The sequence below is a fragment of the Pimephales promelas genome, chromosome 23 (genome assembly GCF_988280905.1).
Source record: "Pimephales promelas chromosome 23, fPimPro1.hap1.1, whole genome shotgun sequence".
NCBI classification, from domain to species: domain Eukaryota; kingdom Metazoa; phylum Chordata; class Actinopteri; order Cypriniformes; family Leuciscidae; genus Pimephales; species Pimephales promelas.
Genome location: NC_142791.1, coordinates 21,997,400 through 22,011,158, shown reverse-complemented (window position 1 = coordinate 22,011,158; position 13,759 = coordinate 21,997,400). Strand labels below are relative to the sequence as shown.

The 13,759-nt window shown below is 36.8% G+C and overlaps 1 protein-coding gene across 1 annotated transcript in view; it reads left to right on the top strand.

Annotated features, from left to right (window-relative positions):
* The first annotated feature begins 7,538 nt into the window (after nucleotides 1-7,538).
* The window catches only part of tcf7l1a (transcription factor 7 like 1a), a 36,342-nt gene continuing 30,121 nt past the window's right edge, over nucleotides 7,539-13,759 (top strand). The window contains exons 1-3 of the mRNA XM_039664339.2: nucleotides 7,539-8,426; nucleotides 8,549-8,621; nucleotides 8,705-8,829. Of these exons, the coding sequence (XP_039520273.1) occupies nucleotides 8,241-8,426; nucleotides 8,549-8,621; nucleotides 8,705-8,829 (384 nt within the window). The 5' untranslated portion in view covers nucleotides 7,539-8,240. The remainder of the gene's footprint in view (nucleotides 8,427-8,548; nucleotides 8,622-8,704; nucleotides 8,830-13,759) is intronic.

Sequence of the window (13,759 nt, the reverse complement as noted above, 5' to 3'; positions counted from 1 at the left end):
GATAAAAACATTCCAGGATTTTCTCCATATAATGGACTTCAATGGGAACCAAACGGTTCAAGGTCCAAAAGACAGTTTCAGTGTAAACTGCAAACTGTTAAAAGGGTTTTAAACAATTTCAGGCGATGAATAAGGGTCTTATCAAGCGAAACGATCACCCATTTTAAAAAAAATAACAAAGTTTAAGTTTCATAAGCTCAAATCCTCGCCTTGCTCTGTACTGTGATGCGTGACTCTCCTGTTCAAACTCGTTCATCAAAATGAACGAATCTTTTCCAGAGTCAACTCGTACATTTCGTTTGTTGAATGAAACAAATGACACGAAAAAAGATTTGTTCATTTTTAAGAACGAGTTCGAACAGGAGAGTCACGAACACGCATCACAGAACAGAGCAAGGCGAGCATTTGAGCTTATAAAACTTAAACTTTGTTATTTTTTTTTTTAATGAGCGATCGTTTCACTTGATAAGACGCTTATTCATTGTCTGGAATCGTTTAGAGCCCTTTGAAGCTGCACTGAAGCTGTCTTTTGGACCTTGAACCATTTGGTTCCCATTGAAGTCCATTATATGGAGAAAAATCCTGGAATGTTTTCATCAAAAACCTTAATTTCTTTTCGACTGAAGAGAGAATGGATATCTTGGATGACATGGGGTGAGTAAATCAGCAAAAGTTTTTTCAAAAGTGAACTTGAACTTTAGCTTAAATTTAACGTAAGTGAGGAAATCCATTGCCTTAATAAACTTCATTTGAAAAAATTAAGTTATGTGAACTTGACAATTCCACATAACTTAATTTTTTCTATTACACATGAAGTTTATTTACTTAATCCTTTTAGATTCCATAACTTTTTTAAGTTAAATCAACTGATCACTTTTATTTATTTATGTTTTTGTCTTTTTTTAGCTCAGCTCAATATCAGATAAAGATCCTTACAACAAGATGGATTTACTTGAGACTTGAAGCAACACTAAAAAAGATTTGTTTTGCATTGTTTTTTACTGAAAAACAATAAAGAGTCATTAACAACTCAAGTAATTTTTGCAGTTTAACTAAATTATTTGTTGTTATTTTATACAACACTATACATGAACCAATCAATTTGCAGTGAATAAAATAAAAGGTCTTATATCCAACATTCTCCTTTTTTTATTTAGAAACGTGTCCCATTATAAACAAGTATTGATTTTATCTCATCTACAATTAATTCGCTGCAAATACTTCTTAGGAAAACGGCACATTCATACTTTTACAACTGATGCTGTCAGGCCTGGAGAGTCATTCACTGCCTATAAACATCTCAAAATGGTGTTACCCAAAGACTCTGCAAACACACCTTCCTTACGAATGGGGAAAGTGTCCTAAGCGTAAAATATTATACTGCAGCATCCACAGATGGTATGAATATTATTCCCTTTTGCGATCTAGCTGTTTTGTGTTTTTTACAGCTTTGGCTTTTTTTTTTACATCCTGTCCAGGTGAAACTGCACTCCATTATTTATGGCTCGTATAAAAATGTGCCTGTTCCCACGTGCTGCTGAAAGTTTTATTATGTTAATTATACATTGGCCCGAGTCTGGAGGCCTGCTTAGAAAGTGACGGTAATTATGTCAAAAAGGTGGTTCAACACGTGTGCAAACGCTTTAGAGCATTTGCATCTTTTTTCCGCTGTTTAGTTGCCCGGATTGTGCATGACGAAACATGTTTTGAGTGATGAACAGTTCTCATTGGTGGTATTGATAGATGGTTAATGTATACACAATGTCTCCGTTTGAACGGTTAGATCTAATAGTGGGGATCAACAGCAGAAAAGCTAAGTGGAATACAAAACAGCAATGCAAAACAAAAGTGTGGATTTAGTGTGATCTACAGACGATTCACAATAATCAAACACTGAATCTGAGCTTTTCAGACTTACTTGATACAAAAACACTAAATGTGGCATATATAAATAGAGGTAAGAATTTCTGATTGCATGAATGATCAGTTTTTGCCTTCTATATCCTAATCTTTCTTGATTAATTAGATAGGGGCACATTTCAAGGGTTAATGCACTTAAAAATATTTATAATTATAATTCATGAAAACAGAATTTTCACATTTTCTGTAGAAACCTTTTTAATTAGATATTAAAATATTTCTACTATAATTTACATTTTTAATAATTTATTATTTTTGATACTATTTTTAGCTACTATCTAAATATAAATATTTTAATTAATTTAATTAATTATTTTTGCTAATATTATAGATAGTATTTAAATAAGCATATAGGCCTACTTATATCAATTTATATCAATTTAATTATATATTTAAATGTAATGTTAACATTTTAGTATTTATGATAGTATTTATTATTTGTAATACTTTTATTATATAATATTAAAAGTAATATAAAAAAACAGTATTAAACAATATGTAAGGCAAATAAGCATATAAATGGGCGAAGTTAATTATATATTTAAATTAGGGCTGGGCAACGATTAATCGCGATTAATCGAAGAATAAAACTCATCCAAAATAAAAGTTTGTGTTTAGATAATGTGTCTGTAGTGTGTATAACTATTTTGTATTTATAAATACACACACATGCATGTATTTATTTCTTAAATATATACATTCATGTGTGTGTGTTTATATATACAAAATAATTATACACACAACACACACATATATTATGTAAACACACCAGCCCTAATTTAAATATAATATAGTTTTTAAAATGTATAATTTTTTATAAGAAAAATAATAAGCCACAATACATTTCAAATATATTTTAAATATTTATGCTATGCTAAATATTTTTAAAAATATGTTTGGACAACTAGTATCTATCTAATAGCATATGTATAAATATATAAATGACTAAATTTAAGAAAAAAATATTTACGTCAGTATATTTTAAAATCTGTATTAGCAATGTATTTTAGGGTTATTTTTATATATGGACATATGTTTTACATGATGAGGATGATTACATGATTTTTTTAGTACTTGTAATTAGAGGTTTGTTCAAATCATTAACTCTTACTATGAGCAATAGAATATGTCTAGTACTGTATCATGTGACAGCTCAGCTGAAACTGTAAAAGTTGATTATGTATTGTCATAAGGCCGGGTCACAGATGAAAGCGGAAGCAGCCAGAACTGAACCCAGGATTGACCTCTCACATTTGCAGAATGAGGGAAAGCTTTGTTTCAGATTGCCTTAAAATAGTAACTAGTTCCTCATTTTTCTCTTGGATTATTCAAAATATAACAGTCAACAATTTGCTGGTGGGAAACGAATTTTGTCGGCCCTACGAAACCGAGAATCATCTCCCGTGGGTTATTTCATGCTGCTCTGATTTGGCTCATCACTTCTCATTTGGCTTTGATTACACAACAAAAGGGAAGAAATACACATTCAGGCAGAAGGTGTTAAAACATGAAAGCACACGGATTTTGCGGCACAAAAAAAAAGTAGGCTAGGATGAGAGAGAGAAGAAATGGCAGGTAATGCAATATTCATGCGCACGAGGCAGATTTCCCTTTAGTTCTCATGATTAGAGGAGGAGAATCTGAGCCCAGCCCGTCGTCTTAGTTCTCGGGGAAGAGGATGGGTGCATTAATGGCAAGTTTTTGTTTTTTTGTACTTTGAGAGAAGAGAGAAGATGTGGCTTAATCAAGTAGATGCACTTCTCCTTTCTCTGCTCTTTGATGTGGTGAAAAGACGTCCACGGTTAACCCTGAGTGTGCATCCGCTGGCTCCTTCTCTTTCAAACCTGAGATGATGAAAGTGGTGGCGTTGTATCAGGGGGTGTCCAGGTCCTCTTGAAAAAGAGATGTGACACTGATTGAAATGAGGAACATATTTGATCTTGAAATGAAGTGCTTCCTTGCTTTGCACTAATGCACTCATCTTTGATCATCAAAAGTAATTGATATAACCACATTGCCTTTAAAGCTTATTGAACGACAACCAAGCATATTGTCCGGAGAATGTTGGCGTGTCATTGTTGGGAGGATGCACATTTTGTAGGCCATTTTCAGATGAGCTCAGTATTCAACGTATGAAATAGACCAAATTGTGATGAATGCAAATGCAATGTAAAAATATTAATATGTAGGCTATTGAATAAAATAAAGATTATTGGGGTATGTTTTAAAAGAAAATATTATTTCAGACTTTCTACTTCAAATTTTGTTTAAATTATTTATGAAATTTACTAGCCTTTTCTGAGTGAAAATAGTTTCAAAATAAATCCTAAATAAAACTTTTTTTTTTTCACCATGTGTATATCAAATAATGGTAACACTCAAACGATTCTATTTGTTAACATTAAAGCGATAGTTCAGTTTGAAATGAAGGATGTTTTAGCTCAAACCGTTCTTGTCTGTCAGTCATATTGGGTCTATGGTCACCACCTCAAAGAGAATGCACAGAGAAGTCCAAATTAAACATGATTTAATGACTCGTAAATGTAAGTACACATTGATGGCCCAAGACACGAAATGAGCGGTTTGTGTGAGAAAACGAACAGTATTTATATCTATTTTACTTCTTGTTACCACAGTCCAAGTGATCTGAGGGTGCGGGTGCTTTGTGGCTGTGGGTTACAAGAGGTAAAAACTATATAAATACTGTTCGTTTTCTCACACAAACCACTCGTTTCGTGTCTTGGGCCATCAATGTCTACTTACATTTACGAGTCATTAAATCATGTTTAATTTGGACTTCTCTGTGCATTCTCTTTGAGGTGGTGACCATAGACCTCCATTATATGACTGACAGACAAGAACGGTTTGACCTAAAAATATCAAAATTGAAACTACTGCGGAAACAAAGACACCTATTTCTTGGATGCCCTTGAGGTAAGCTAAAACATAACAAAAATGTATTTCAAAGTGAACTATCCCTTTAAGTAACGTACTAAGAATGACCAATACTTGCAGCATTTATTCATTAATTTCTATACATTTACTAAAAAGTTGTCTCTTTAATAGTTGTATCTGTTAATGGTAATGCACTGAACTAATATGAACCAACAATACTCAGTTGTATTTGCATTAACCATATACGTTAACGTAACAAAAATGAATTGAAAATGAATTACATAATTGAAAAGTTCTGCGTACAGACGACAACGTTGTCAAATTGATCCCAGTTCACCAGTTCACGTATGCGAAAACGATAAAAAATGCTGTATTCTGCTGGCAGGCCAGTAGTTGGCGATGCCACTTTGTAAAGAAACACTATGGCACCTAGACTGAACACGTAATACACATGCACATGACGTCAGTGTTTTCATAAATGTGAAAAAAGTTTTCAAAAGTTTGATTTTCAGGCCCTCAAAACGCTGTTGTTGTGTAAATAACCATTCAAAATATTTTTTTCCCCCATTTTTAGTTGAAAAGTGTGTAATCAGTCCCAACACAGTTTCAACTAAAAACTGAAAACATTTTACACATTTTGGCCTTTCGTTACATGACAATGGTGTTTTGGGGACTGAAAACTGCTCTTGGAGTGTACATTTTTTAAAACAATACATTATTGTTTCCATGTAAACTACAAAAACGCAAATTTGTGACGTCATGCATGTCTACACGTGACACGTATTTACAAGTGTTTAGTCTATAGACAGTGTTTCTTACAAAGAGACATCGCCAACTACTGGCCAGCAGAATACAGCATTTTAAATCAATTTCACGGATCCGTGTGAACGGGATCGCTTTGATAACGTTGACGTCTACATGTCAAAAATGCAAAGGACCATTTTTTCTGTTTTAGTACATCCTTGTCATGTAAACTTGCCTGAAATTGCTCATACTTATAGTTTATGTTAACTAATGCACTATCTAATGTTAAAGGAGAACTCCGGCGCAAAATGAATCTTTGGTCTAATAAAACATCGGTACCTAGTCAACCGTTCTCTGAGATTTGTTTTCATGATAATCGAGTGTAAAGAGTTTTATTTCTAAAAACCGTTTAGCGTATAACACTAGTAATGGGGGCATTTACTATAGTAAAAAACAATCGCTAACTTATACCACTAACAAGGCTCAAAATAGCCCCACACTAACACAAAAAGCCCACACCCACACAAAGCACCGGAGTTCTCCTTTAACAAATGAGACCTTATGGTAAAATGTTACCAAAATAATAATTTATGTCTATGTAGTTTTTTTTTTTTTTTGGTTGCTTGAGGTTATTCAGGAGCTGGTATATTAAATTCAGGAGTTCTGCCAGTCATGCAACTGTTTAACACGCACCTGTTCACTGAGCTCGTTTTTATTAACCCCTTTTCATTTTATTTATTTGGTTTCAAATCTATTCAAATTTTTGGGCTGGATGCAGAGATGGGGCTGAAGATGTGTTATTTATCCTTGGTCAACAGAGAGGAAATCTAAGCGGGAAAATTCCCATGTCACTGATAACCACACAGTCAACATGTCAATAATTCATTGCTCATATGATTTAATATATCCGCATTTGAATTATTTATTTTCTCTCTCTCTCTCTCTACCTGACAATCTACATCCGAGTCTCTCAGTACTTTCATATTCATTTCAATCGGATTGCCGCTGAATGATTTATGGGCGGCTGACTTGGCCATAGACTACATGTAAAAGGCCATCCGTGTTGATGGAAAAAACAAACATGGACACAGTCTGGAGGATTCTCACCGGCGGCCTCTGAAGAGGAGCTCGGGAGCCAATGAACAGGAGGATATTGAAAACCAGGAGAGTCAAAATTTCATACAAGGCTAAATAGAGCCTAAATCAAAGACAAACATATTACAAAATACAAAGATTGTGGATTGCATGCTTGCATGGACAGTTTAAGCTCACAATATAGTCTTAAGCCACCTGTGGGAGACAAAACCCCCACAAGATGGAAGAACGAAGGGTGGGAGTGGGCGCTTCCTCTATATATTAATATATGAACTACTTGCACAGTTCAAAACAGGATATGATTAAAAGAGAATGTTAAATAAAGACAGAATATGAACTTCTGTAAACTAACTGCTTCATAGGTTTGACAGCCACTGAAGTATGCAGGTAAACAAAGTAGCTTGACCAGTTGCAAGTTAGATCAAGCATTGTAAAACTGTTTGTTTCTATATAAAGTTGTGTTGTGTATGTTCATCAACCACCTCCTCCCCTATTTATCTGCAAACATGGAAAACGTCCCGCATTGTAGCCTAAACCCGCACAAAACAAGACGTGGGCTGAAGTGGCGTTGGAGTTCCTGCAACATCTGAACACATGCATCTAAGATCATAGATAGATAGATAGATAGATAGATAGATAGATAGATAGATAGATAGATAGATAGATAGATAGATAGATAGATAGATAGATAGATAGATAGATAGATAGATAGATAGATAGATAGATAGATAGATAGATAGATAGATAGATAGATAGATAGATAGATAGATAGATAGATAGATAGATAGATAGATAGATGAAGCATTTGTTTCAATCAGTATATTTCATATTATTATTTATGATCATTTTACATAGAATTATTCTTATTAATAGTAGTATTAGTGTGTGGTTGCTAGTTGTAATGAATCGTATCACTTGTTTCAATCCAGGAGGTATTTCTTTCAGAAGTGTTGACTGTCTCTTTAAGGGGGATCGTCGTGTGAATAGAGTGTCGGTTTACACCTCAGACTCCTCCTCCTTCAGTCCGTGAGGGTGTTTCTTCCTTCTGCGGCTGCCCCGCTCCACTTCTATCATCCAGGGATACAAATGTTTCTTGATCCACATTCGAGTCTGTCATCGGAGCTGAATTATAAATATTAAACACACAGTCGGGGAGTTCGTGCGCTTTCAATCAAACCATGGGACTGACACACTGACACCCGGAGAGATTTGGAAGAAGAGAAACTCTGAAGGAACGGGACTGCCTGAAACTTTGAATCCACACCTTTGTTTCGCGAAACTTTTTTTTTTTTCGTGCATGACTTTTTCGTCCTGTGCAGGAGTATCGGAAGATTCCAGCAGCCACGCGAATGGATATTAAATGATGGACTGTTTTGGGGGTTTATTTCAGTGCGGTTTAGTTGGAAGAAAACCCCAATCCCCAACCCACGGGCTTTTGATCTGATCATGGGAAAACTGGGAATGTCTCGTTTTTTCTAGCCTCGGCACATTCGCGCTTCTAAGATTTGGGGTTAGTTCGGATTACAGGTCCTGCTAAGAGAAGAACATTTCGTTTTAATCAGACTTTTGGGTTTTTAAGTGCCAACATGCCTCAACTAAACGGGGGAGGAGGTGATGACCTGGGAGCAAACGATGAACTTATTTCCTTCAAAGATGAGGGTGAGCAAGAGGAGAAAATATCCGAGAACGTGTCGTCGGAGAGAGATCTGGACGATGTGAAATCTTCTCTAGTGAACGAGTCCGAGAACAACAGCAGCTCATCAGACTCCGAAGTAAGCACAACAGTTCTGTAGCCCACTATATCATTTCAGTGCCCTCGGCATCTAATGCATGCATATTGAGTGGTAATAGGTAGTGCTAAAACTAAACCGATGCTTTATTTCCCAAATGCAAGCAAACAGACAGGCGTCCTCGACCCAGACCAGAACTAGAAAGTTATGAGAAACAGAGAGAACACTTTGCGGAAGGTAAAACATTTCGAGACGTATTCCGTGTGTTTTGTGTGAGTGTTTTTTTTTTTTAATGTATTCGTTTGCTTTCGCCCCTAAAGCTTTGAGACGACAACAAGATGGAGGATTTTTCAAGGGACCCCATTATGGTTATCCATTTCTTATGATCCCAGATATTACGAACCCATACCTCTCCAACGGATCCCTATCTCCCAGCACACGAACGGTACGTGCCATTTCACTTTAAACGCTAGTAGTATCACCTTCATGACGTCACGTTGCACTCTGAATTTTTTTTTCAGTTGTTCAAAAGTCGCCTTTCATTGCGCCATATGCGCTTTAAGAAACCCCAGTATTTCCTTTGTTTCTATTTAGAAACCCTTTTAATACTTCACAACTACAAAATAACCAAGCAAGCTTCATGTTTCAAAAGTTGACCGTAGTTTGGGGGGAACCACTTGTTGAGTCTGGAGCATGCATGTATTAGGAGGCCATTCTGGTGCATTGCACAATAAGTCATTTACTTGGGCTCACCCGAGCACAAAAGAAGTCTTTATTTGCCGCCTCCAATGGCACGAAAATGGACTTTTCCCAGTGAAATGTCTGCACAATTAATTTTGTATTATCATAACAGGCGACAAACTGGAGGCAAGCCCAGGCAGATAGGATTCATCCAGCTTTTGGTGTCAGGAATGTGTCTTTACTCCCTTTGTTGTTGTGTGATAGGATGTTGCTGGGTTAGAGAGTTACGTTTATGACTGGGCGCATAGATTCGGATTGCGTGTTTTTGTGGCTGATGTCATAAAGACCTTTGACTTAATTTGAGCCATATCAAGATTTTCTAGATAAGCTCCATATAAGTTCTTCCCCATCAGTGAAACTGTCTTTCAATTATAGGGCAGTTAGGCGACTATTGTTATCATTAGTTACCGCTTGACGGCCCTGTCTGAGGTCTCTACTGGATGCCCATTATCTTAATGACATCTTCACCTAGGGGGGTGGTTTGGCTACCTGAGTAGCAAGCCCCCACCGAGGTGTTTGAATCGCAGGCAAATTGCTGCATATGTTTGCCTTCCTCCATTTAGCTTAATTGAAGGATATCTGGAGTGTTTTTTGTGTGCAGCAGTGTTTGCCTGTTGCTCACTAAAGCTGCCCTGTCAATGTATAAGTGATGAGGCATGCGAACGTAGGCCAACATGTCATTGTGGAAATATTTCAGCGAGCCTGTGGCGATAAACATTTGTTCATTGTGTTCATTGTGCTGCTTACTCGTGAGAATGCTTGAATCTGTTGGTCATGCACTTGGATATTAGATGTTGCATTAGGTTTGCTTGTTTGGAGCACAATGGTTTTTTCAACTCGTCAAATAGCATTATAGGCTGAGAAGGGTTGCTGTCGCATGAGTGGTTTGACTAAGGAAAACAGGTTACCTTTAACAGCTGTAACAAAGAGCGACTGTGATTCTAGTAGATAAGATGGATAATAACATCTGACTTTTGGCCTACTCGTGTGGATTTATGTGTGTGCGAGCGAGCCTGAAGGCAACTGAGTCAACCATGTCTTCCTCAGTGTACAATAGCAAGGTTGTGTATAGCTTTGGAGTACAAAAGTTAGTGAAGCGCCACTCAGTCTATGAGGAAAAAAAACATGTAATGTTACTGAACCGAAGCTGAAAATTGTTTACAGTAACTGTTGGCACTGGGTTTCCAACGTAAACACAACCTGCTATGTGAAGATTTTTCGAGGAACTTTATTTTCTCTCAGCAGTTTTGTTTTGTTTTAGCTTGTACGATGGAAAAACAGCTATTCTATAATAGCTTCTCTCTTTCAGTTATAAAGGTCCTTCATATACTTTTTCTTAACCGAGTTAGCAGGCTTTAACAAGGTTTGCTTTGACCCCAGGTTGAAGTTTCTTAAGGATTTATCTTCCACAATGTCCTCTTTTCATAAATGCTAATTCAGCACTTTTGTAGTTTTCAACATCCCCATCAGTTTAACAGCATTGCCCTTTGTTTGCTAATTATCACTTCCTTATTTAATAATGTTTCATAATTGATTTAATTATATTCTAGTGAGTGCAAACGGCAGGGTAAAAGTCCAATGCTTTTGTGTGGAGATTAGTCAGTAAATTGTTGTTAGCGCTGTGAAGCTAATCTTGACTGCAGTGTTTTGTTTATTAATTTGGTGTGCTAAAGTTTGTTAGATGCTAACATATTTTATGGCATCTTAAATACTCCTAGGCTGTGTGAAATTGCCCCCTGGCCTATATCCTCATTCGCTATCCCCTACATTATTCCACTAATATAGTTCACTTGATTGAATTCGGACACTGCGCACTGGAAGGGTTGCCCCTTTTGCCTAGTTTGTGCTTGCGGTTTTATAATTTGAAACCTAGCAAACTTGCAGCTCCAGTGGTTATCAGAAGTATTATTTTGAACTCTGTCATGGAATATAAACCTTAATTCAACAATTTAATAATCATTTAAAAAGCAATGGATGTTTGATTCAGCTGCGGACGCCGTCTTCTGACGAGAGTTCATAGAGTGCCGAAGTTACGACGTCACTCTGTAGGCCAAAACGTGGAAGTGAGTTAGCATTTTAGCACTACTGGTTCCCTCGCTCTAAAGTCTATGGGATTTTTGAATGGGTTTTTGCTAAATCGCCTGAAATAAGGTCTGTGGTGAACACCTCGAAATATTTTCACGTTTTGATTTATATAGGAAAAACTTTATACAGGCTTCAAAATGTTTACATTTTGGATTAACTTGTAAAGATTATCTTGATGGACAAAACGTGTAAGGGTCACAACTCTTTATTAAACACAGATCTTATTTTTTGCGATTTTTCCAAAAGTCTATGGGGAAAATGCATAGCTTTTCGATCGAGGGAACCCATGCGCCGCTAGCTTCCGAGTTGTCCTACAAATTGACGTCATAACTTCGGCACTTAATTGGGTGCAACCGTAACAGTGCATTATGGGTATTCTCTAGCCATTGAGTGCGGTTGAGTGTACATTGGTTGTACAATTGTTATTGCATTGCATTATGGGATTGGATGATTGCACTTGATTGGTTACAAATCGCTAACGGTACAGCAAGCAAATGAACAATTTTTAAGCAAATCATTGTTTTAGAAGCACTTCCCACTTGCGAATCCACTTCTGTAGAGTGTCGAGCCACACTTTCCCTCAATATTAATTAAACTAAAGTGCACTTATTGCACAAAGTAGTACTAGCGAGTAAGTGGCAAGCCCTTGATCGCATAACTGCGCTGTCAGAGCACGTCAGCCCTTTATGACTGGCGTTTTCTTCGCGTCCATCTCTCTTCCACTCTTTAAACTCTCTACTCCACAATGGTATTTTAAGACCCAGAAGACAATATAAAGTAAACAGAGGAATTGTCCTGCGTACAAGAGGGCCTCATTTTACATAAACAAACAGTGCTCAGGAGAGCGGCCCTGTCAACAGCCCAAGCCTTTTCCACACACTCAGCACTCGGAGACGGGGTGGGGGTAGATGGCGAGAGAGAAACCAGGCACCCCCCTCCAGCCCGTCCCACCTCCTCGTCTTCAGCTACAGAGGGGACATTGTCCAGGCCTTTAAGTTAAGACAGCATTCCTGTAGTGCAAGACGGTTCAGGAAAGCTGAAAACCGGTGTACGAATGTTTGCACAAATGACCGAATAAACAAAGATTTACAATTTTATCCCGAGTTAATGTGTTCTAGGGTAGGATGTTTTTTTTTTTCTCTCTCTCTCCTGTAAGGATAAACTAAACAAATCCAAATTAATTTAGACATATTTCAGTCTCTCTTTTGCTGTTTTGAAGAAGTGTGCGCTATGAATGCTGTGTCTTGTTAGGAGGCCAGGAATTATGAGACATAAACCAATTCTGCTTTTCCCTCTTTTAATGTTACTGCTTCTTCAAGAGGCGACGGTTTAAAAACGTTCCTGCCGTTGGACGCGTTCCACCGAAGACCCTCTCTGGTAACTTGATTATCGACCGAGATTAAAACCAGGCAGTTCCTTAAAGTAAGAAATGTCAAGCCAAACATTATTTTCCTCCTCTGGTTTTCCACACAAGCTTGGCGTCGCTCTAGACGTCTGATTTTTTTTTTTTTTTGAACCAGGCAAAATAAAGCCCTAATTTACAAACGTTCCTCCTTAAAGGAGAGTGGTTTATGGATCTGTATGTGAGGGCAAACCACAGGGGCTGAAGAAATGCAACAGGAAGTAGATAAAGGAATGCAGGGAGCTGTTCCCAAGGCCAGAGTCGTAACGCAGATCTCTTTCCTGTTGATCATATCACGTCCTGCGCTGGTCGAATGGACTCATTCAGAATCTGCTCTATTTTTTGTGATTGCTTTATCTCTTTGGCCAATTATCTTCGTATGGCCCAGTGTTTACAATATAGTGTAGATAGCAAAAGCACCGTCATTACACTGCAGTTTTAATCTGTTTTTGTTGTAATGAAGCAGAACTGTAGCTCCGTCTACAGCATCTGCAATTTATTTCAAGATTTTTTTAACACTCTTTGCCAATAGTTAGCTTGTTACTTATACAGTCCTTGAAAAAGTGTGTGTGTGTTTTTTAATAAAAATATATTTAACCAATTTTACGCTATTTCTTTTTATGCCGACTGCCGAGAAAACTGTACGTAAGCCATTGGTAAGTTAGTGAAGTGTAAACATTGTGGTGCTATCAAAACACTGAATATTTGTTAAACATTTCTACCTGCCCGGCATAGCAATGTTTCAGCCAATGGTGTGAGGTTTGTTTGTTTGAATGACCAATGACAGAATGGGGGTTGAGTCATTTATTTGCTACAGAATTCTTTTTTGCTACAGAATTATTTCTTTTTTTTTTTGTCTCAAGAAAAGAAAGTATTACTGTATAATTAGTATAGTATTAGTTTATAATAGTATGCTTTATGTATTCATACTTGGAAAGACTGATTTGTTAAATAAATAAGCCTATTATTTGAATATTTGGCATTATACAGTCTTTTTTTAATACAATTTGTAACTTTCACCTCGATATTCAGGTGTGTGTTACCTTCTTCAAAGTAATCTTTTCATTTGTCTGCAACATTGATTTTTCCTTGTGGGACTTTTATGATTATTCAGGAAATATTTGAAAACTATTCAAAATGATTACCA